General features: G+C 37.0%; 2 protein-coding genes across 2 annotated transcripts; both read right to left on the reverse strand.

Annotated features, from left to right (window-relative positions):
- Positions 1 to 4,276: 4,276 nt before the first annotated feature.
- On the reverse strand, positions 4,277 to 5,860 carry LOC113737249 (putative disease resistance protein RGA1). Its single transcript, XM_027264533.2, has one exon. It carries the CDS (start codon positions 5,858 to 5,860, stop codon positions 4,277 to 4,279), a length of 1,584 nt encoding a protein of 527 aa, XP_027120334.2.
- An 11,822-nt stretch (positions 5,861 to 17,682) lies between these two features.
- LOC113692679 (putative disease resistance protein RGA3) lies at positions 17,683 to 23,772 on the reverse strand. The gene is made up of 5 exons (XM_072083395.1): positions 20,666 to 23,772; positions 20,344 to 20,374; positions 19,398 to 19,584; positions 18,488 to 18,558; positions 17,683 to 18,385 (listed from the first exon to the last, which is right to left on the reverse strand). The coding sequence occupies exon 1, from the start codon at positions 23,770 to 23,772 to the stop codon at positions 20,716 to 20,718; it is 3,057 nt and encodes a 1,018-aa protein (XP_071939496.1). The 3' UTR covers positions 17,683 to 18,385; positions 18,488 to 18,558; positions 19,398 to 19,584; positions 20,344 to 20,374; positions 20,666 to 20,715.
- Positions 23,773 to 24,491: the final 719 nt, after the last annotated feature.

The raw sequence follows: 24,491 nt of genomic DNA on the forward strand, positions 1-24,491 counted from the left end.
GAATTTTGTTCGGTTTTGGGAAGCAATAATTAATGTTCTCTGTTTTCGCACTAGCTATGATGCATTTTGCTTCTTGGCTTAGTAATCAGGCTTGAGATTTTAAATTACCTTTTGTACTTTAGCGTTTCAAGTACATAACATGATCGGTATGAAATCCCAACTTATGTTTCCTTGTTGCAAATCTTGCCAAAACTTTATAAGAAATGTCTTATCAATTTCTTTGATACCTGAAACACTAGAAATTTCTCATTCCTTATGCGTATTCTTGTTTAATTATTTAATTTGGTTCCTGAAACACAAGAAGTTAGTAAAGAATTTCGATCCAATTTGGTGCAACGTTTCTTTGACAAACTGAATCGGATGCTCCTGCAATGAAAGTGTTTTTTTTTATAGCAACAATAACTTTCCTACAACCTAATCTAATCTATTCTATAGAGAAAGGGAGCCTAATCTATTTTATTCTACATGCCAGAGAGCCTAAAAAGACTATATAAGTGAGTTGGTATACAGACCTAATCCTAATTATATCGTATTTTGACGCTTTTTTTAATTTTTTTTCATTACGTAGAGTTCGAACTCCACATTTACAATCCAAAAAAAAATTAATCTCTTTTTTGTTACCGCTGAGCCAAATCTCCCTTGTTTGTAGCATAGTAGTTGCCGGGATTCTTCATCTGCCTCTGATCCACATGCCACTTGCATGGGGGGGCCATCGGATGTGGAAAATTCCACCCAAGAAGGAAAAGAAACCGAGTTGAATGATGAAGAAAAGAAAATGGCAATCATCATTGAGACTCTAATAAATCTCACTCCTCAGTTCCTGGGACGTGAACGTACAATTAATAATTCCATCTAAATTGCTGATCCTAGGTGGATCAGATTTGAAACATATTAATCATTTGGAGACTCCTTATTTTGTTTGCTTTCTGCAGGGGATTTGAAACACATTAATTTCTTTAAAATCCTCCAATTTCTTTAAAATTCACAGACCCCCAAAGTTCTCCATTTCCATGCTAGCTATATATTTTCTTCTTAGGCTAGTTCAGAATAGCTAGAAATTTACAGTGGATGCTTTTGTCAGCTCTTTAACCACTGGTAGAAAGAAGTGCTGCAGTGGATACCATTATTAATTGCCATGCAGAAGTTTGCATGCCATTATTGACTTGGCCTTTATTGATCAATGCTTAGCTGGGTATTTTACCTTTTTCTGATTGAAAGCTGTCTGGGGCCTTTGGTCGTGGAAAATATCTCAATGGTTTGACCCAAGACTGAGCCCCGCCAAAAAAAAAAAAAAGAAAAAAAACTATGTTCAACGATAAAAATGTAAAGGAGAAAGAGGAAATGACAGCCATAGCTGGTGACTTTGCAACATTAATTGCCTCAGTCATTAATCCTTGAGAAATAGACTAAAAACGTTATTTTGTGGGGGAAAAACTTTAATAAAAAATAATCCTTGGTTCACTTATCAAAAACATGAAGTGGAGTTAGCAATCAGGTTTGGCATATAGCGACATAATTGGGCAATGGTTGGGTGCTTTCTTAGCTTTTACACTTGTGAAATTGCCAAAATAATCACTCATAATTCCACAAGCTTTCTAGCACTTTAAAATTTCAGACATTTTGTTTCAAAATGTCTTGTTTATGTATAGCATGCAAAATTTAAGTGGTGAAAGTTTAAGGAGTTTCTTTATTACCAATTTTTTTTTTTGGAGTGCAATATACAATCAACTGAAGTTAGAAGTGAAATAGACCTTTAGCTCACACTATGATTATACACTTTGACTGAATTGGGATGTTTTGGGAAGGGGGAAATGAGCATGTTCTTGTGGATTTCAATTTTTACAATTGAATTATTTGCCTATGATATGTTCACAAGTTTAATTTAAATCGAGTTGTGATAATAGAAGATTGTCGAAAGAAGACTTCAAAAGGTGGAAATTGATGGGGAATTAACTGGTTATTTGGATACTTGAGTTTTCCCCATTTTTGTATCCGATTCTTTTATAATTAATTTTTCTCGTCCTAAAAAATTTATCTTTTTAGCTAAATTTGAATTATTTTTTCTTATGGTTCTTCTTTCTTCTAACAATATGATAAATTTGTTTAATTTTTTTTATCCCTATGGACTAACTTAGTGTCAAAAAACTTTAACTATTAACTGATAGATTTATTAATATTGCTAGAAATTGAATATTTGTTTATGCATAAATAAATTGCTAAATTTTTCGTCCTTAATTAAGTAGGAATATGTAACTATGTTTATGGTTAATATAAAAATTGCAATAATGTAAAAACTATACATACACAAAAGGGTAGAGAGAAGAGCATTGATATTTGGTCGCTTAAAAGTGCAGAGTTATTCTTAACTTTGATGCCTTCCTTTGCAATGGAAATATATATTCCTTGCATGGCATCTTCGCTTTAAGTTTCTTGGATGCTTTGAAATGCAGAGTTATTCTTGGCTTTGATGCCTTCCTTCGCAATGGAAATATATATTCCTTGCTCGGCATCTTCACTTTAAATTTCTTGGATGCTTTGAAATGGAAATTCCTGGCATGGGATTTTCACTTTAACTTTCTTGCTGGGGCGGGGCCTTCATCCTTACATTTGCTGTTTGCTTAACATATATTTCATTCATTCGTTAATCCCTGAAAGATGAACTAATTAGAACATAATTTGGTCTTAACGCACACCTTAATCTGTTAGCTAGAGACGTATATTAAGTGAATAGTCAATACAAAAATCTATTAGGCTTCTAATTATTTGTTAATTCAAATTTTGATATTGTTGATGTTGAGCATCGAGCCTTTTCAACTTTGCATAATCAATGAGTACCCCACATTCTGAACTGTGGTGAATGAAGTTTGGCAAAGAATAACTTCAAATGTGGATTTGCTTCAAACGTTATATTCTGAAATGAAGTTCGGCAAATATAGCACCTGTGGAGCTCCAGTCCTTAAAGTTTTGACAAAAACAAATTTAGTCCTCAAGCACGATTGTAGTCCCTAAAGTTTCTATAAGAACAACTCTGGTCTCTAACGTATCCAATATAAAGTAGATTTAGCATAACTGAATATTTTTACATTATTGACAGAATTTATTCATGTTTCCATTATATTAAATATAAAAAAAAAAAGAAAAAATAGTGGCTAACTCTAAACAACAGTATTAAGGACAAACAACTCATTAGCTAACTAATTAACTGGTAAAAATTTGTTAAAAGTACAAAATTCAAATTAGTTGAATCACTTAATTCATCAATTTAAAACTTACTTTTTCTCTCTATCCCTACCAACCCTAAGAAACGAAAAAAAGCCATTGAATTGCATCTTTGCTTACAAAATTAATTTAATGTACACATGACTGAACGTTACTAAATTCCCATAGTAATTAAAAAAAAGTTAGTCGATTATCCTAAATTTGCTTAAAATTGGAAACATTTTGGGACAAAAATTATTTTTGATCAAACTTTTAGAAGTAAAATAGTTCAAGTGCCAAAAATTGAGGACCATACTTGTTTTTGCTAAAACTTTAGAACTAAAACCGTGCAAGTGCAAAACACTAAGGACAAAAACTACATTTTTTCCAAAAGTTAAAAGAAACTTCAAAAAACTAGAAAAAAATATTAGCAATCGGCGAGGTGTGAGATTTAAGAAACCAGAGTTTTGAATTTAGAACTTCTACTGTTTATATAGTTTCAAATACAAAAAATTTGCTTTTTATGCTATCTAAAAGAATTTGTAATGGAACTTGATGAGTTTAAATGCTTTCGCTACAGCACCATTTTGATTGCATTGTATTAATTCATTTACTCATAATTGTATGTTGTACAATGATAAATAATGTTTCTTGATTTGATTGAAGCAACTATTATCCATAGTTCAAACGAGTCAATTAAGTAGAAATGCTATATTGGATACTTATAAAGTAAACATTGAAAAATATCATTAAGCAGTTTCTACCTATAGTTTGCAATTCGAATTCATATGAGGAATTTCTTCTGATTTTAGTTACCATTTTTCTACAATTTCAAATTTAGAAAATATTATTTGCACCAATTTTTTATAATCAAGATAGTTTCAATTCAGATCTTTAACAATTATGCAGATTTGAACTTATTTATGAGATTATAAAGAAATGCCCCTAGCAAAAAACACCAAATCTGAATAGTTTCTACAAAACTTTGAAAAAGACCACTTAAGTTTCTTATCTATCTATCACTTTTGGGCATTATTATCTCTGTAAGAAACATGTGATTAAGTCGTATTATGCCCACCTAATTATATAAATAGTTAGTCAAAAATAAAATTATTTTAGTATTGTCTCCTGAACCAGTCTCCGAATTGATGACTTTAGTACACTTTGACATTATTGATTTTGCGACGTCGTGCACCATATCATGCATTTTATAACACCTTCTCCAACCGTCTCTTATTTCTTCCAGCAAAGAACTCTGCAATAAAATTTCCAAGTAATACTCTCCAATTTCCTCCATTGTTTTGTTCTTGAGATCTACTTGAAGGAAGCCTTCTGCCATCCAAAGTTCGATTAGCATATCTCTTTTCATCTCAGTATCCTTAGGAAACATAGAACAATATGCAAAACATTTCTTAACGGCTGGTGATGGTAAACAATTAAAACTCAATTTAAGTATTTTCATGACACTGTCTTCATCTCCGCTCAAATTTGAAAGCTTATTCATCAAAATCAATTCCGACTCCTCTTTTCCCTTCATGCGCAATAAACCTCCCATTGCACTTGCAGCTAGCGGTAGGCCACCACATTTTTTTATAATTTCCTTTTTCATGACTTGCAATTTTTCGGGAATTTCTCCACCTGCATTGGCTTTCTCTGTTAGGATAAACCAACAATCATCATCAGATAGCTTTCCTAACACATAAGGATCATGTGTGGCCACAATGGATGCAGTTTGTTGTTTGCGAGTTGTCACAACACACCAATTTCCATTAGTTGCATTCAGGCCCCGTAACAAACGTAAAAAATCATCCCACAAGATTTGGCTTTCAGTCCAGACGTCATCAAGAACAAGAAGATATTTTTTCCCCACAAGTTGTTGTCTAATTTCCTGGACAATGACATCCCTACTGGTTATTTCAACATTTCTTCTCGTGAGTGATTCTAAAATCATTTTCAAAAGCCTTGTCACTTCAAAATTGTCGGACACGCAAACCCAAATTTTTTTCTCAAAATGGCTATCAACTTGGCTATTGTTGTATACAGATTGAGCTAAAGTTGTCTTTCCCAATCCGCCCATCCCAAGGATGGGAATTACAGAAACGGCATTTTCTGACAAGCTTAGCAAAATCTCCACCAGCCTTGTTTCATCCTTAGCTCTTCCTACAACATAATGGCCAGCTATAGAATCCGTCTCTCTATTTAGAGTGACTTTAGCAGTTGTAGAAGGGGGGAAAGTTGCCCTTTGGAATCTGATCAGTCCAAAATCATTCGCTTCTTTATTGATCTTATTCAACTTCTTGTTGATGTCGCTGATCTTAGAGGCCATTCTCCATCGGAAAACGATATTAATGTCAGAGGACAGGATGAAGGAGCGTACCTTGCCCACGAGTTGGCGATGAAGAGCTTCATAATTCAGCTCGTCCAACAAATTCTCAGCATCAAACGCCACGGCTTCCAGCCTCTGGAGCCACAGTTGCACGGCCTGGTCGTGCGTTTGCTTTTCCTCAGCATCAGCCAAGACAGCTTGTATCATGGCAACGGATCCTCTCAGGGTCTCCAAATCCTTCTTGAATTGGAATAACTTGCCAATCCTTTCATTGGCAAGGGCAAGTGTCTTCTCCAGTGCCACCTTTATTGTGGAAGTAATAAGTGCATCAGCCATTCTTTTTGTTCCTTGGGCGAGTCTTCAGATCAAGATACTCTTTTGCAGCGGTAGGTTTTAGCTGTAGCTAGAAGCAGAAAGGAACTGCTCTTTACTCAAACGGAAGTGACAAGACTTATGAGGATTTTTTGGTGCTGCACTTCTTTGACAAACTGGATCGGATGCTTTTGCAACGGAAGTTGCTTGGCATTTTCAGTTGAAAACATAGAGGTTGCTGGGATTCTGCATCTGCTTTTGATCCACATTCCACACGCTTGGGGCCCCTGGTCGTGGAAAATTCCACCCAAGAAGGACAAGAAACTGTGCTGAAAAATGAAAGGTCCACAATAATTTTTTATAAGAGAGAAAAAGCAAAAGAGAATGACAATCATAATTGAGACTCCGACAATTAAACATAGTATTAATTCCTTGGGGATCAGAATTAAAACATATACAAGTACACCTTATTTTGTTGGCTTTCTGCAAAGGAATACGCTAACACTATGGCTTAAAATCCTTGAATTTATTTACGGCCCAGAGACTTCAAAGTCCTGAACTTTTTTGCTTTTCCACAAAGTGTAGAAGTGTTGCAGCAGTACATCTTTGAGAAACTGGGATCCCTTTAATTGAAATAGAAGTTTGGTTGGCAATTTCACTGGGCCTTGTTAATCAATGCTTAGCTGAGGTTTTCATCTGTTTCTGATTGAAGAACGCCAGCTGGGGCCTTCGGTTGTGGAAAATACCTCAAATTTGAAGTCGAATCAGTAAGCAGACTTGGTATGTAACGATTTAAATTGTCTAGCAACTGGATGCTCTTCTTAGCTCTTTACATTCGTGAAATTGTCAAAATAGTCCCTCGTATTTCCAAAAGTTTTCTAGCTCTTTGAACTTACAAAGAAGGAATTAAGAACTCACATTTTGACGCAAAACGTCTTATTCATGTCCCATATACGAAATTTAAGTGGCGAAAATTTTGAGCAGTTTCTTTATTATATATTATTTATTTTTTGGCATACAATATACAATGGATTGGAATTAGAAGTGGAATAGACCTTTTATCTTACGCTATATTTATACACTTTTGCTGAATTTAGATGTTTCAAAGGGAGGAAATGAGCATTTTTTGTTGAATGCTTTGCTGAGGCGCCAACTCTTAAACTGCTGAGGCATTCTATTGTTTGTGCAAAAAATTCTGAAAAGAATGATGGTCTGACCCGAGAAGCACAAGAAATTATTGTCCTTAACAATTAGAATGTTAAAAAAAAGGGGAAAATGACAATGATGTTGTGATTTTGGGTACATTATTCATCCCATTTTTCTAGTTCTTGAGAAATAAAATAAAACCACAGGTGGTGACAATCACAGGTAAATGGGAAGGGAAATGACAATCACGGGTGGTGACATGGGCAACATTAATCATGTCATCTGTTAATCCAGAAATAAATTTGAAAAGAATAATAAATTGGCCTTACAAACTATCCTTGGGAATTGGACTAACAGCATAACTGGAGTAATATTTTGTTTGCTTAAAAACTTTTAGAATTTGGTCAAAATCAAGAGACCACAAAGTGACCGCAAAGTGATCATTTCATACATCACGTAATTGGCCAGAAATGGTTTGCATTTTAACTTGTGAAAATTGTTTAAATATTCTCTCATACTTTAGGAAGTTTTCTAGCGCATCAATCAAACTTGAAAGAAGGAATTTAACAAGTCATATCTTAGACCGTAACTCTTCTATTAGCCTCCTATCCTATTTATGATTAGTTTTCACACTCAATATGTGTTGTTTACGTTTTATGTGCAATATTTAATGAAGTGCTGAAAATTTTGAGGAGTTAGTTTAACTAAAGCACAAACTTAAATGTTGGGAAGTTGCTTGGTTTTTAACTGAAAAAATTTCCAAGGCCAATGCTTGGATTCTTTGTTTTTTTTCTTAATTTCAATCGCTTGTTTGTGTTGTCATATCGATTCCTTAAAACATATTATTTGGATGTTTTGAAATGGCTGTGGTTGTTTGACAAATTTGGATGCTTTTGTATTGGCATTTTTACTTTAACTTTATCAATTATTTTGATTGTGGACAATATCTCAACGATTGTTGCATTTATGAGGAGAATCATTTATGTCCAAGATAAAATTGAACTCGGGATCCCTTACTTACAACACCTCCTACCTTATCACCCACACCCAACCCTCCCCAACTTGAATAATAATTTGGTCTTAATTACTGATCCTCAAGAATTAGAATTAGAGCGCGCATCTTATTTTGTTTGGTTCCCTCAAGTGCCAGAGCAAGAATTTTTATCGGATCAATTAACGGTCGGTTTTTGGCTAATGAAAATATTCTAAATAAGATTGTGAAATCAATTAATTTCATATACAATCCAAATAAGATTATGAACTCCTTATTTGTTTAATTAATTTCATATGCTAATGATTGTAACTCGCCAAATAATTGACGGTGACTGTAATAAAATTTCTTTGTTAGGGGTCAAAGTTCTTCCTTTCCGCACTAACTGTGTTGCATTCTGATTCTCGGATAAATAATTACGCTTTGTGACTTCAAATTACATATTCATTGACACAAAAAACACATAAACTCTCCCTGATTATTAATGAGTGACAAATTTTATTTGTAGAGCATATAGTCCACGTTCTACCAATCTCAAACTCTCTATATTATTTCTAGGTCCTAGACAAATATTTTTTTTTGTTTTTGAAAGAAAGAATTTGAGTGATTTCAACTCTAGTTATCACTACAGTGAAACACGATAGACTTTTGTATTCATTTATTTATTTTTTTACAAAAAAAAAAGAGGTCCAACTAAGAATCAGGCTAACTAACAAGAAAAAAGCAATGTCAATCGATTTGATTTTGGCCCAAGGAAAGTACATAGCGGTTGAATGTTCACTCAGTAAAATGGTCAGATCATTGAGAATCTGAAAGTAGAAGCAATGACTCTATTGCTTAAACCTGAAACAATTTTCTGTGCTTAGACATACTTTGGCATAATGCTTTCATTTTTTTATATAAACTCATTATCTTCCCTTTTCTGGCAAATCAGCAATAAAACTCAACATTTTCTCCGAGAGGCCTTTAGGCATTGGCAATTGTAGCACAAGCAAAGCAATAAGATGTTCAATTCCAGCTATACATATGGTAGCAAGAGTTTATGATCTGAATCCGCATAAAAAATGAATTGAGATGCTAATTTGAGACGAATGAATGTACTACTGGCCGCATGTAATGCCCTGAATCGAAAATGGCTACCACTTCAATCCATAGAATCCACTAGCGTAAGGAGCAGAAATATGATGAAGGAAACTGGACTGCAACATGGACTAATAAGAATCAGATATGATGATTCTTGATTGCTTCAGAAAATCTTGTATATTTGATTATTTGACACAAGACGTCAATATGCTTCAAATGAAAGAGTGAATCCAACAAATAAGGCATGACAAGCTGTGATTAATGCCATACAAACCTGAGTTTATCTATACGAATTATTCAGGAAGTTGCTGTTAGTTTCATTGAATTAACAGAGAAGATAGTGAAGAGTGAAGAGTGAAGAGCAGAGCCATTCCAAAATGCCAAAGAGACAGAGAGATTATAAAGATGATCAACTAATCATAATCAGCCACACGCCCTTCAAGAAGGGCATCATACAGGGAGGCATGAAAATAACATTTAGTCCAACATAACGACATTCAACACGAATAGCCAAATATCGGAGGTTTGAGAAATGACAGCAATTGTTGCAGTCAAGCAATAGCAATGAAAGGGGGGACTACACATCCAAAAGAAGGCACAGCAATATGATCAGTGTGGAACAAAATTTTCATTATAAACTAATTCAGAGCCAGCTACAACATCACAGAATTGCAGGCAATAGACATGAAACTTCCAATACAAGGCCTTTGATAGGTTGCAATTCATTCACTTATTTTATTATTAATTTCCCCTATTACTTGACCTGATGTGAATTAATTATTAGATTCTACTCACTTTTCGTAATTTACATTTATTTCAGGGAGTAGAACGAAAATATAATAACAGGTGCTAATTTGGCAGGAAAAGAGTCCAGATGATAGAGCTTATTCTAGGGGCATTTTTGGAACAACAAACGTGAGCCCTTGTTGGGCGAATTGGGCCGAAGTCTTCACTTTCCTGCACAGGAGCCGCCGCAAGGAGTATTCCTTTATATAGGAAAATTATGCAGGAAAAAGGGGGCTTCTTCTTCTGGTGCGGCGGACGCCGCACAGGAGCAATAGGCTAATTGGAATAGGAGTTGCGCAGAGGAAGAGCAGTGACTCTCTTCTTAGTTTCTTTTGTCCTTTAGCTTAGTTTCTTTTGACTTTTCTTTCTTTTTAGCTTTTAGTAGTTCCTTGTCTTCCTTCGAATGTTAGCCAAGAGTACAAGCAATCAATCAACTCCTGTAGCTTACTTTTCTTATTGATTTGAGCGAATTGAATTTGCCTAATTCATGGATACGAAGGTCGCAGCTATTGCCGCAATTTCTGGTGGGTTTAGTTCATCAAACATGAACTAATTTCACCACTCTAGTCAAGAACAACGGGGGATTTGGTTCTACTAAATTTGTGAGATCGAATTGGTTTTTATATATTTCCATTATTCACTGGTATTTGTCTATCTTCTGCTTTATGTTCATATGGTTGTTTTGTTATTTGATTATCCAGGGCCCGGATTCTAGATTAATTCAATAACCTGAAGCCAATTAGGGTAGTTAAATCCATAATTGTTTAATTATTCTAAACTGGTGGTAACTGGCATGATTGGGTTTGTGTCAGGGAGATAGACAGGCTAACTTAAAGAGACCCTCGTAGCGTGTTGATTGGTTAGAATTAGGCTCTTCTAATTATTCATGCAATTAGGGAATTAAACTTCTATGGTCGTACCTAGGGTTGTTTCCTGATTAGAGAAATAGTCAACGGTCGTACCTTGGCTATCGACAAATTGAGGAAGAGTTGGTTGTTTATCGCATGTATGACAACTATAACTAATTTATCAGATAGTAACTGGAATAATCCTTGCATCTGTGATCGAATTAAGTGAACCATCTCCGAAGTTGTCTCTTGGCTAGAGTTCGTCCATTATTATTTTTATTGTGATAATTAGTTATTTGAGTTGTAGTTATTTTATTTTATTTATTCCAAGTAATTTAGTTACTCTCATTTTCAAAAACCCCCCATATCTGGAACTTGAGAAGAAATTAAATTATCCCCAGTCCCTGTGGATTCGACCCTGCTCACCGCTATATACAGAATTTGTATTTTATTTGAGCAGGTATTTATTATTGCACAGGTTCGGCACCTGTCAATTTTTGGCGCCGTTGCCGAGGACTGGTGTCAGATTAATTTGTTTCTTTTCGAGTTCACCTTGTTTTCATTTTTAATTTATTTTTTTTCCCTTTTTTTTATATATAGTTTATGGCTGCTAACATTCCATATTTTGATGATAGACTGGACTTTGTTCCTGAATGGGGTTATGAAACTCATGTTTTTCCTAATGATCAATGGGCTGTTGCAAATTGTGGAACTTATTTTGATTCAGGTTATTCAACTAACACATGCCCCGCATTTCAAGATAATCTAAGCGTTCCAATTGATACTTTTGGAGATTTTCCACCCCAATATCAAACGTGGTATGACCCTTATTCAAACGGGTATGATCAAGGATGGTGGGATAATTCCAATTTTGATTATGCGACCGGGCCAATGGATTTTCAACAGCAAGAGTCTCAGCAATCGTCCTCCGTGTCAGGTATGTCTCTTGAAGAAATGATAGGTTTACTAATTGCTAATTCAAATCGATTTCATCAGGAGACACAAGCGAGCCTAAATCGATTTCATCAGAAGACACAAGCGGGCTGTCGCGACCTGGCGGATCAACTGCGTCAATTGACAGCCAGGATAGAGCGATTAGAGGCTCACCTTGAAGAATTGCCCTCACAAACCAATATCAATCTTGAGGAAGATGAGAGTGCAATTGTCCGGCCAAATGACATGGAACTGCAAGAGTTTCAAGAAAACGGATTTAAAGATGCAGTTGAAAAGGAAGCTGAAGTGCAAGAAATGAGACTCCAGGATCAACTCATTCAAGTGAACGATTCCAGTGAACAATCTCCAAATGCGGTGACATCTTCTCCACTCCTTAATCAATATTTTCCTGACTCCTATTCTTCAACTCCTGTTACTGAAATTGATTTTATTATACCAGAAAATTTAATATTTCATGACAGGAATAAGTTAAGAGTGGAGATGGCAAAATATCTTGAACCAATGAATGTGTGTGATGGAGGAGTGAGTAGAGAATGCAGATCATTGTTGACTTGTTTAGCGCCATTTACTAGTCCATGGAATCCCGTAACTCGTGTGCCCAAGAATTACTCCATCTATGAGGGTTACCAGGATCACGTTGAAGATGAACCATTGAAGCGAGCCACAAGATTCTATCCTCCATGAGCAAAACATGATAATGTCTAGCCAAAGACATTAAAGAAAGGCGCTCATTGGGAGGCAACCCAATTGTTTCTTTCAATTGCTTATTGGTTTAGTGACATAGTTTAAATCTGTTTTCCCTTTAATTTGACTGATTTTGGGTGTTGATCTTCGTCTTTGCTGATTTGTAAGTGACCTTCACCCATGACGCGCCCACGTGATGATGTGCAGGAAGCTCACGATCAGGAATTTCTGAACTTCTGGGAGCTCTCTTGCCCTCATGACGTGCCCGCGTGATGATGTGCAGGAAGCTCACGATCAGGAATTTCTGAACTTCTGGGAGCTCTCTTGCCCTCATGACGTGCCCGCGTGGTGACGTGCAGATAGCTCACGAGCAGAAACTTCTGGGAGCTCTCTTGCCCGCATGGCGTGCCCGCGTCACGTTCGCGGGAAAGGTAAAAAAAAAAAAAAAAAGAGAGAGAAATTTTTTTCAACCGTAGCTAGGTTTCTCAATTATCAAAAAAAAAAAAAAAAAATTTCTCAATTATCAAGAAAAAACAAAAACAAAAACAAACAAAAAAAAAAGTTTTTTTCCTTCTTTTCTTTTCTTTCTTTCCTTTCTTTTTCTTTCTTTCTCTTTTCTTTCTTTCTTCTCCTCTGTTCGCTCTGTCCGCCGCTCGTGCCCACCGCCATCTCAAACTCCACCGCGTGCCACCCCCTTCCTCAACTCAATCGCGCGCCCCGCCGCCGCTCTCCGCTGCTCTCCACCAGATCGCGCGCAGCCCGCGACCCCGGCGCGCCACTAAGCCGCGGCCCAGCCTCTGCGCCGCCGCTGCTAAAGCCCCACGCGACTCCCTCCGCAAGTGGCGACGAGCCCACAGGGACGTGCAGCAGCCTCTGTCCAGCAGCCATGCTCTGCGCACGGACGCAGCCATCCACCACCAACTTCAACGCCGCTTCTCTGTCTGCCGCCTGGGGTAGTCCCAGTGGAGGTATTCGACACTTGCCCCCCAATTTCTCAGTGTTAGTCGGTGATATTTGGTAGTAGCTTATGCATATTTGGGTGATTTCCACCAGTGGTACTGGTTAGATTATTCTAGCTTGGAATTGCTAATTCTTTTGGGGTGGGTGAAGTTGTGCATTTAATTGGCCATCTGGAGCCACTTGTTGCAATTTTGGGGTGATTGGATGATTCCTGTAGTTGAATTGGGTGGAATTTGTGGCATTTGTGTTGCCTGTTGAAATTGGACGAATTTACTTCAATTGTTGGGAGTGGTCTGTCCATTGTTTCCAATGCTGCTTCACGAGATATTCTATTATAAATCTGGGGTCCCGCTGATTGCTTTGTCCATTATACTTTTAGCCCTATGTTGACTTTCTTTGGAGATTCGGAATTATTCACTGGTTACTGGATAAATATTGGGGCTTATTGCTTGAATTGTTAGGACTGTAGTAGCGCAAATTTCTGGGTTGTTTGTTGAATCGGAAGGGCATTGTGACCCTTGTATCGCTTCTTGAAGTTGGTTAACTAATTTTGGTTTACTGGGTGTGTTTAGTCTCTTGATTTCACTTGCCTTCCGTAGTCGTTGCAAATGAGTTCATTTGCTGCCTTTGTTGGAGTATCTGTTGCGAGTGTGGCATTGTATAGCTTCTACTGTTAGCTGATCCATTGGGGGCCATAGGTAGCATTTACTCTGCTCGGTTATATCTATTTCATTGATTTTGGACTACGTTTTGCACCAGTGGTACTGGTTGGGGTATTTTGATTAGCATTTGTTATTTCCAATTGGTTGGCTGCCTGATTAAAAAGGAAAAACTTGTGATTGTGTGGTTATTGTCTACTTTCTATACTACTATTGCTGGAATTGCCGCTTCTGAGTTGAAAATTAACTATCCACTTGGAGACTTTGTTGAGATTTTGGGTGGACAGAGTTGTGCATTTGCTGGTTGAATTGAGTTATGATGTCTCAGAACTGGGGCATGTACTTCACCACATTGGTTTCCCTCCGCAGCTGCCAAATACCCTTAGCCACTCGAGAGGGAAGTTTCTTTGTCCTCTTCACTTTAATTGTTTTATTCCCTCCATTGAGGACAATGTAGGATCTAGGTGTGGGGGGGACAGCTATGCTAGTTTCTTTGCTAGTTTCTTTTTCTAGTTCTTAGTTTTCAGATATTTTTCTTTTATTTTTAGTCTGTTATTTGTCTAGTTTTCGTTTACATTTTGTCATTTATCTGTCTAGCTCTCCTATGACTGCCAAATTTGATGTTGGATTGTTGCCCCTATTTCTACTTTTGCCAAGTTTTAATAATAAAAATGTGTCGAGTTAATGTGGTTGAATCCAAGAGCATTCCTTTGGTGAATATCAGTGATTATGTGGCTCTTATAATTTTTGGTTAACTTTCCTAGACATAGGGAATGATTATTGGCATTTTCATGTGAATTGGTCCGGTTATTAACTTTAGTTCTCCATGTTTGAACATGAGGCTAGCTGATGCAAGTTTTCTTTTGGTTCTTGTGTTATATTGAGTTTTTTTTATTTTTAGCTATGAATAAACTTGACTGTACTCCGCTATTAGTTACTACTGAGTAACCGGGGATATGCACCTAAAAGTGTTGATTCTAGCGTCAAAAGGTAGTAATTCCTATGAATACGTGGTCACGTGGCGATAGAAGCTGAGTAACCGGGCTCTTTCATCTGGCCAATGTTGGAGTTCGCGTCAAAAGGCTTAAATGGCTAGCGACTAAGTCTTTTGTTACTATTGGAAAAAAAAAGAAAGAATCAAAACAAAAAAAAAACAAAAAAAAAAGAAAAAAGAGAAAAAATATCAATCAAAACAAAAAAAAACAAAAAAAAAAAAGTGAAGGTTGTGTTAGTCAGCTTGCCGAATTATGGATTTAATGTTGAGATTTTGATTAATAGTTGGACCACTTGCTGATAAATGTTGTGCGTCATTCCTTTTTCTTATATTAGTTAACTTGAAATTAGAGGAGTTTGTGGTTTAGAAGCTAACCGAAGTGATATTTCTTGGACTTGATCATTGGTGCTTGATTATTATTTTTCTTGATATCTTGGCAATTTGGTAGATAGAGCAATGGTCATTATCACATTTTGGTATCTGTTTACTATTCTTATGCTTGAGGACAAACATGGTTTAGGTGTGGGGGGAATTGATAGGTTGCAATTCATTCACTTATTTTATTATTAATTTCCCCTATTACTTGACCTGATGTGAATTAATTATTAGATTCTACTCACTTTTCGTAATTTACATTTATTTCAGGGAGTAGAACGAAAATATAATAACAGGTGCTAATTTGGCAGGAAAAGAGTCCAGATGATAGAGCTTATTCTAGGGGCATTTTTGGAACAACAAACGTGAACCCTTGTTGGGCGAATTGGGCCGAAGTCTTCACTTTCCTGCACAGGAGCCGCCGCAAGGAGTATTCCTTTATATAGGAAAATTATGCAGGAAAAAGGGGGCTTCTTCTTCTGCCGCACAGGAGCAATAGGCTAATTGGAATAGGAGTTGCGCAGAGGAAGAGCAGTGACTCTCTTCTTAGTTTCTTTTGTCCTTTAGCTTAGTTTCTTTTGACTTTTCTTTCTTTTTAGCTTTTAGTAGTTCCTTGTCTTCCTTCGAATGTTAGCCAAGAGTACAAGCAATCAATCAACTCCTGTAGCTTACTTTTCTTATTGATTTGAGCGAATTGAATTTGCCTAATTCATGGATACGAAGGTCGCAGCTATTGCCGCAATTTCTGGTGGGTTTAGTTCATCAAACATGAACTAATTTCGCCACTCTAGTCAAGAACAACGGAGGATTTGGTTCTACTAAATTTGTGAGATCGAATTGGTTTTTATATATTTCCATTATTCACTGGTATTTGTCTATCTTCTGCTTTATGTTCATATGGTTGTTTTGTTATTTGATTATCCAGGGCCCGGATTCTAGATTAATTCAATAACCTGAAGCCAATTAGGGTAGTTAAATCCATAATTGTTTAATTATTCTAAACTGGTGGTAACTGGCATGATTGGGTTTGTGTCAGGGAGATAGACAGGCTAACTTAAAGAGACCCTCGTAGCGTGTTGATTGGTTAGAATTAGGCTCTTCTAATTATTCATGCAATTAGGGAATTAAACTTCTATGGTCGTACCTAGGGTTGTTTCCTGATTAGAGAAATAGTCAACGGTCGTACCTTGGCTATCGACAAATTGAGGAAGAGTTGGTTGTTTATCGCATGTATGACAACTATAACTAATTTATCAGATAGTAACTGGAATAATCCTTGCATCTGTGATCGAATTAAGTGAACCATCTCCGAAGTTGTCTCTTGGCTAGAGTTCGTCCATTATTATTTTTATTGTGATAATTAGTTATTTGAGTTGTAGTTATTTTATTTTATTTATTCCAAGTAATTTAGTTACTCTCATTTTTAAAAACCCCCCATATCTGGAACTTGAGAAGAAATTAAATTATCCCCAGTCCCTGTGGATTCGACCCTGCTCACCGCTATATACAGAATTTGTATTTTATTTGAGCAGGTATTTATTATTGCACAGGTTCGGCACCTGTCAGCCTTGCTCGTAAACTCCCAATGACTAGGCTAATTTGCAAGAAATTCCTGGGTTGAATGATATTTTTATATTATTATTTTTCGAATTGTCATTTCCTCTACTTGTTTATTTATATATTATAAATTCACATGAAAAAAGTAGATATCCAAAACATTCTACAGGAGGAAAATAGCCCCTCCCCCCCCCCCCCCCTTTTGTGGAGAAATAAGTTCATCTGAAATTTTTGTGCAACAAACAGATTCCCTTCCTTCTTTCTTTCTGAGAAGTTAGTTTTTATTACTTTTAGGTAACTAGTTAAAATATTACCACTACATTCCGTACTGATACAGATATGACATGATTTACTTATATTGGCCATCAAAGTCTTAGAGGCATAGAAAGGTAGAAATGCTTTAATTGTAACTACAATGAAAATGATTTGAGGCCAAGATGTGTAAGATCCATGTCACATTATTGCTTCATGGAACAATATTGACGTAAAAGGAGACAAGTTCGCATAGAAGTAATTTTGCAGATAGATGCTATGTAAAATGTCAGCTTGATGAAGTAAGGTTGACGTTATATGTTCCTATATAATCCTGTTCAATTGATTTCCATAATTTCATCTCTCCACCGTTCCCATCCACCAAGTGGGATCCTTTCTTGAATAAAAATTGGTGCCTTAGCAATTCAGTTTTCTAAATTGCTCTCAAATTAACACATATAGAAGGGCTCAACTGATTCTTTGTGCTCTGAGTCCTGTCTGAGCTTTACAGATACAAGGAGCAATGGAAAAGTATCATGTAGTCAACTGCAGAACACTGAGAAAAAATATGTTGCCTGTTATAGAGCTAAGATACAACTTCAAGAAGGATGCAAGCACCTATCAGGGTTCAGCTAATCCACATCTTTCTGCTGCAAAATACTGGCTACTTTGAACTACAAGCAGCACGGAAGATATGGCAAATTGAGTTCCAAAAGAGGTAAAAGAACACCTCATCAACATGTCTACAAATTGCTGAATGGTTGGACAGTTTAAAATCACCAGCCGACAAGGAAGATCTCCGGCTTTAGCCATCCAAGGCAGAGAGCAAAAGAGAATTCCATCCTGGATGTTTTCATCTGATCTGATTGAAACAGGATCTGGTTCAGCAAGGGATCATACGACTTTTAATAATGTACCAAGGATAGTAAGAGCTATGAAGGTTTTGAACTTAAAATCACTGCAAAACACAAAAACTCAAGAAACTCGGGACAACATGTAGTCAAGAATAAGGCCAACACATAGTTGCATGACATTTTTGTTGTATTTGAAACACTAAAAAAAGAACTTACCATGAAGAAAGGAGCAACCAGCAAGTATAGAAGGTGGGATGAGCTTAATAGCCTTCATCACAGCGGATGAAACAATTGCAGCAAGTAGCAGCGAGCAGCAAGTATGCTTGACAGTCTTGACTAACTACGCCAGAGTCCATGCAGCTTTATTGCATGAACAGACATCTTCTGTGGCTGCTCCAAAAAACTTCTACATTAGGAGAAGATTTCTCAAGTTTTAGTTGTCATATAATCAGAATCAAAGTATTTAAAAGTAAAAATTGAATAGTAAAACAAGAGTAGTATATCTGACCTCACCGGACTCTTAGAACCAAAAAGTAGTTTGACAACCAACAGCTTTGGAAACTCCTGGAGTCTTTTTGGCTAGAAAATCACAACCAAGGAAAAGTGAGACAGAAACCCATCATCTACGAGATTATCGAACAAATCACTAATCAAATGGTTCAAGAAGCTTGATAAATGCGCCTTCAAGAGGTGATTAAACTTTGGAGCAACTATTTACTCCCACTAGAATCATAAGTTAGGGAGCTGATCACTTTAGCAATCACATCTTACATCCACAAAAGCATATATATAAAATCAACAAAACGAAACTCCTAGTGCTTATTTCATATTGATGGGTAACTTGTAGGAAATGCAAACCAAAAATTAATTAATACCAGACATAAATCTAATCTAAGTTCATCTAGGGTAGAGACCACAAAAATCTGCTCGTTAAGTGCAGGAGAAAGACGCGCAGCAGAGAATTGCTGGTTTAAAGTCTTGTAGAAAAGGTTTCTCGAATTGCTGCATGTGATACCGAATCTAAAACATCCAATTCATTTTCAACTGGGGAAACTTTAGAGTGAGCAACCATTTCATCCTGGTGAAATCACAAATTTAAAGAGAGTGTGCTGATGTAGAACGTACAAAGGACATTAACTGACATACTATGATAAACAAAACTAAATGCTCAATTCCACCCCACATTGGTGCGTTTGTTTCATCCCCAAAACATGGTATTGAATTAAGCCTCCATTTGCTATGTTTGATCTTTGCATCAGCAAATAATATGTGATAGAAAGTGAGGAATACCAATTTAACATTAGAAATTAACCAAAAAGATTGTTCAGTTTCATTAATTGATATGGAGCCATGCATGGCTTACTAGTGGAAAAGGTTACGAAATATTGTGCTTATTCTCATTAATTGATAAAATTTACCTGTAACCTTCAATCATGATGAAGTGATTGAAAGGACTGTCTCTGCATCCAACTTGGCAGACCTACTCTGTGTTGCTTCAATTATGAGTTGATATACTGTCAAGGGAAGAGAGGATTTTCAAGAGTGAGAAGCCTACAGTAATTACGAGCCATCAGGGTTCCCGACTGAGCTTTAAGGCTACAGTCACTGCAAAACAGAAAACTCAGATTCAGGATTTCACATAGCAAATCATAAGGCTAACTGGAAATTGCATGACATTTTTTTAGTCAATTATTCAGAAAGCCAAATCAGTATTTGTTTCTGTTGTGCTTTTCTAACCTAAATCAGTAAGAAGATATCAAAATTTTCTGCTTAGTCTACAAGTACCGGAAGTGCCATAGAAACTATAATAGTTTTTGTTTAAAACACTGAAAAAAGAGAAGTTTTATAACAAAATATTAAATATTATTTTCCTGACGACAAGATTTCTTTTGTTTTACATTACCAGTGGTTAAAAGTCAAAATTGAGTAGTGAAAGACGAGAGGCATATCTAAAATTACCAGAAATTTTGAACCAAAACATGAGAGTAATGACCAACAGCTGCGAAAACTTCGCAATTTTCCATTGTATTCATGGTTCAAAAGCCAAAATCAAGGAGAAGTGAGCCAGAAAACCATCATATACGACTCCGATGGAGCTATTACCAGTCAAATAGTTCAGATAAGTATGCAAGTTCATTATCAAGAGGTAAAAGTTCAGTCCCCTTAGAATTACAATTTTAAACAGAGTGAGATGACTTTAGCAATAACAGCTTAAAATCCACAGAAGCAGACCATGTAAAATAAACGAGACTAGACTGCTAGTTGTTCTAAACGTTGATAAACTATTTGTAGGAAACGCAGGCCAAAAGTTATTGAGTTCTTCTAGCCATATAGACGGTGCTGAAGAAGCTTCAAAATTCTGACCTCTGTTCGTGAAGCTATTCTTCTATCAATCCTACAAAAACAAAGCATAGAACAGAATATGAACAGGTTAGAAGAGTATTATGTTGTAAGGAGTAAATGAAGAGCACCAATATTTTGGACCTGATAAGAAATGCTAATGCCGCAGCTTTGAAAGATAATAAATAGGACGATAAAAAGGGAGAAGAGAAAATTGTGAAAATAACCACGAAAGGGAGACTTTTTTAGGTTTTCTCACGAGAAGGTTAATCAGAGGGGGAGGTGAAGAGAAGGGGAGATTGATTGTAAAGCAAATTAAGAAAGTGGTTATTGAAGGCAATCTTACTTGATTGAATTTGATCCAAAGGTGAAAGTTGGTTATTAATCAACTTATTTCTAGGAGTTGAATGTGAGAAACTTTGGACCACTGGGAGTCGGGCCGCTGCTCTCAGGAGTGCATCTTTCTTTTAACAGAGGAGAACCATAAACCTGCAGAACTTTTAGTTTGGTGAGACTTCTCATGGCATCCTCAGAGGGTAGATGTCGAAGCTCTTTGAAAAACCATAAGTGCACGTCTTCAAGAGCCGCAAAGTTTCCGAACCAATCTGGCAGAGCTTTTATACCTCCAAAGTCAAGTAGCGTTAGTGACGTCAGAGTGGTCAAGTATTGGATCTGATGTGGCAGGGACTCCATGTGTGGCAACCCATATAATTCTAATTCACGGAGTGCGGATGACGAAGAGGAGGATATCAATCCAGACCAATCAAATTCATTGTAAATTAAAGAATTTTCATGATCATCACCGTCATCTGAGAAGGGACCAATTGTAAGATCCCTTAAGCTGGTTAGGAAACCAAATCCTTTGGGCGTCATGCTTGTTTTCAGTTTGGGACACTTCCGTAATTCCAGCTCCATGAGAGAAGGCGTTTGTTGCAAATCAAGCGGAAAGGAGATAAGATTGTCGCAACCAACCACTCGAAGCTTCTGGAGAGAGGCACAAGAGTGTAGCATGTCACCTGGCAGATTCGTCAACCCATTGCAATTATAAATCTGCAGCTCTTTAAGAGACGTAAAGTTTTGCAGGGGAAGGAGTTCTCTGCATCTGTTGCAGCGATTAAATTCCAAACACGCTAACTTGGGAGGTGTTGTTGTTGTTGGCAAATCCATTAACCATCGAGGAAATTGATTGCCCATAAAATACCAAATTACCAACTCCTCCAAATTTTGGTGGGGTCGAAGGCCATCTAACACATCTTCGTCATTGTAGTCGTCGCCTTCTCGAACAGGGGCCCACTTAAGTTCCAGCTCAAATAGATTAGCCTTTTCAAATAGATTTGCTTTTTCAGCTCCTTTTCTATCCTTCACTAGTTCCAGATTGCGTATCCTCAATTTGCCTTTGAGGTTCTTCAAGCTTCCAAGCTCTCCAATTCGTCGACCCTTCTCTCGACCCACATTAAAGAACTCTAGCGTCTGAAGGCAAGTCAGCCTTCCCATCTCTAGCGGCATTTGAAATTCTTCATTATCACTTATGTAATAGTGGAGATGTCTCAAGCTAATCAAATCGCACATCCCCTTCGGAAGATGTTTAACATCTGAGTCAATTAGCGTCAATGTCTGCAGATTATAAAGCTTGCAAAGGGAGTCCGGCAAAATACTGATTGAAGACCACTCAAGGTTAACGTACCGCAAATGTATCAGTTTGCCAATTGAGACTGGTAGCTCTCGAGTTCTTGTACGAGACAAATTCAAAACATACAAGTTCTTCAACTTCATTAACATATCACCAGATAAGTCACCATTTACGATGAATAATGTATGAAGCGAAGTTGATAGACTCTCCAGAAGTTTTTCTCTGTCTTCTCTGCCACCAGATGAGTCTATTGCAAGGTAACGAATCTGATCACCTTTGTCTGCTACACGTGTATCCCTATCATTAATGATTTTGGTAGACTTCGACATTGACTCTGCAACGTCATGGACCAGATCATGCATCTTATAACATGTTCCCTGATAATTTCTTGTTTCTTCAAACAACGAACTTTGCAATAAAATTCTCAGATAATTCATTCCAATTTCCTCCATCATCATTTGGCTGTTGAGATCTGCTTGGAGGAAACCTTCTGCCATCCAAAGTTCGATGAGCATATTCCTTTCTATCTCACTATCCTTGGGAAATATAGAACAATATGCAAAACATTTCTTAATGTATGGAGATGGCAAATTATCAAAACTAAACTTCAGTATTTGCATCACACGATCTCCATCTCCACTCAAAAGCCTATTCTCCAAAATTGATCGCCACTCCTCTTTTCTCTTTAAAGATAATAGACCTCCGATTACACTTGCAGCCAATGGTAGACCATCACATCTTTTGATTACTCTCTTTTTAATTGCTTTTAGTTCATCAGTTTCTTCTTCCCCTCCAACTACTTTTTCTTTTAGGATAGACCAACAATGATCATCAGGTAGTTTTCTTAATGGATAGGCTTCATTTTCCATCATCCTTAAACGAGTAGTGACAAGACACCAACTTCCATTGGTTGGATTGAGCCCCTTCAAGGTGGTGAAAAAGTCATCCCACAATGCCTCATCATCATCCCACACATCATCAAGCACTAGGAAATATCTTTTTCCCCCTAGTTGATTCCCAATTTTTCCAACGACGACATTCCTATCATCTACTTCAACCTTTTCTCCCGTCAATTGCACTAATATGAGTTTGAAAAGCTCAACTATTGGAACTTTTTTCGATACACAAACCCAAATCTTTTTGTTAAAGTGCGCATCAATTTGCTGCTTGTTGTATATCGATTTAGCCAAAGTTGTTTTGCCTAGACCTCCCATACCAATTATGGGAAGAACAGAAACAACCTTCTTAGACGGGCTCAACAATATCTTCACTATATTTGATTCATCATCGGCTCTTCCAATTATTGGAACAAGAACAGAGTCAGTCTGCCGATTTCTTGTGTCTCCAACAGCAGGAGCAGCAGGGAGGGCAGCCGTCAAGACTTCCCTACTGACCAGTCCCAATCCATGGGCGTCTTGATAGATGCCATTCAACTTAAGTTTGATGTCTCTGACCTTAGAAGCCATTCTCCAACGAAAAGCAAGATTAATGTTAGAGAAGGAGAAGAAGCAGCATACCTTGAGCTTGTGTCGGTTTCGGGACTCCACCTGTTGACGAAGGGATTCATAGTGGAGCTCATCCAACACATTGTCCGCCTCATAAGCCACCTCCTCGAGACTCTTCAACCATTCTTGCACTACCCGGTCCTGGTTTTGTTTTCTTTCCTCAGCATCAGCCAAGAAAGCATTGATCCAGCGGAGAGTACGTGTCATGCTGGCCACATCCTTCTTGAAGCCAACTAACATACCAATCCTGTCAGTGGCAAGAGATACTGCCGTCTCCAAGGCAACCTGAATAGTGGCACTAATGACGGGATCGGCCATTTTTTTTTTTTTGAATAACTTGGATTCAGTCTTGAGATCAAGATGGTTTTTCAAAATGGGAGGTTTTAGCAGCCAGAAATTGGTAATGTTACGAGTGGTTAAAAAGAGGAGAGCATTGGTATTTGGTCGCTTAAAAGTGCAGAGTTATTCTTAACTTGGATGCCTTCCTTGGCAACGGAAATATATATTCCTTGCTTGGCATCTTCACTTTAAGTTTCTTGGGAAACTTGGATGCTTTGAAATGGAAATTCCTGGCTTGGGATTTTCACTTTAACTTTCTTGCTGGGGCCTTCATCTTTATTCCAATTCCATTGAGGGCTTCATCTTTATTCCATATTTCATTCGTTAATCCTTGAAAGATGAACTAATTAGAACATAATTTGTGTCTCAATACAAAAATCTATTAGGCTTCTAATTATTTTGTAATTCAGATTCTGATATTGTTGAGCATTGAGCCTTTTCAACTTTGCATAATCAAGATGCAGAGTCCAATTTGCCATCAATGAGTACCCCACATTATATTCCTTGCTTGTGTTAATACCTTGAAATGTGGATGAACTCTGGCAAAGAATAACTTGAAATGTGGATTTGCTTCAAACTTGTATTCTGAAATGAAGTTCGGCAATAGAGGCCTAAACAATTATTCAGCCTGACTGCTTTAGAAATTTATCTAAAAAAAATCAACCACAGTGCGATGGTGATTTATAGATTGATTATCA

This window comes from Coffea arabica, chromosome 1c, assembly GCF_036785885.1.
Source record: "Coffea arabica cultivar ET-39 chromosome 1c, Coffea Arabica ET-39 HiFi, whole genome shotgun sequence".
Lineage (NCBI taxonomy): Eukaryota > Viridiplantae > Streptophyta > Magnoliopsida > Gentianales > Rubiaceae > Coffea > Coffea arabica.

Bases quoted from the DNA above. Each gene is read 5' to 3' on its own strand.
- LOC113737249 (XM_027264533.2), bottom strand. From the start codon at position 5,860: ATGGCTGATGCACTTATTACTTCCACAATAAAGGTGGCACTGGAGAAG.
- LOC113692679 (XM_072083395.1), bottom strand. From the start codon at position 23,772: ATGGCCGATCCCGTCATTAGTGCCACTATTCAGGTTGCCTTGGAGACG.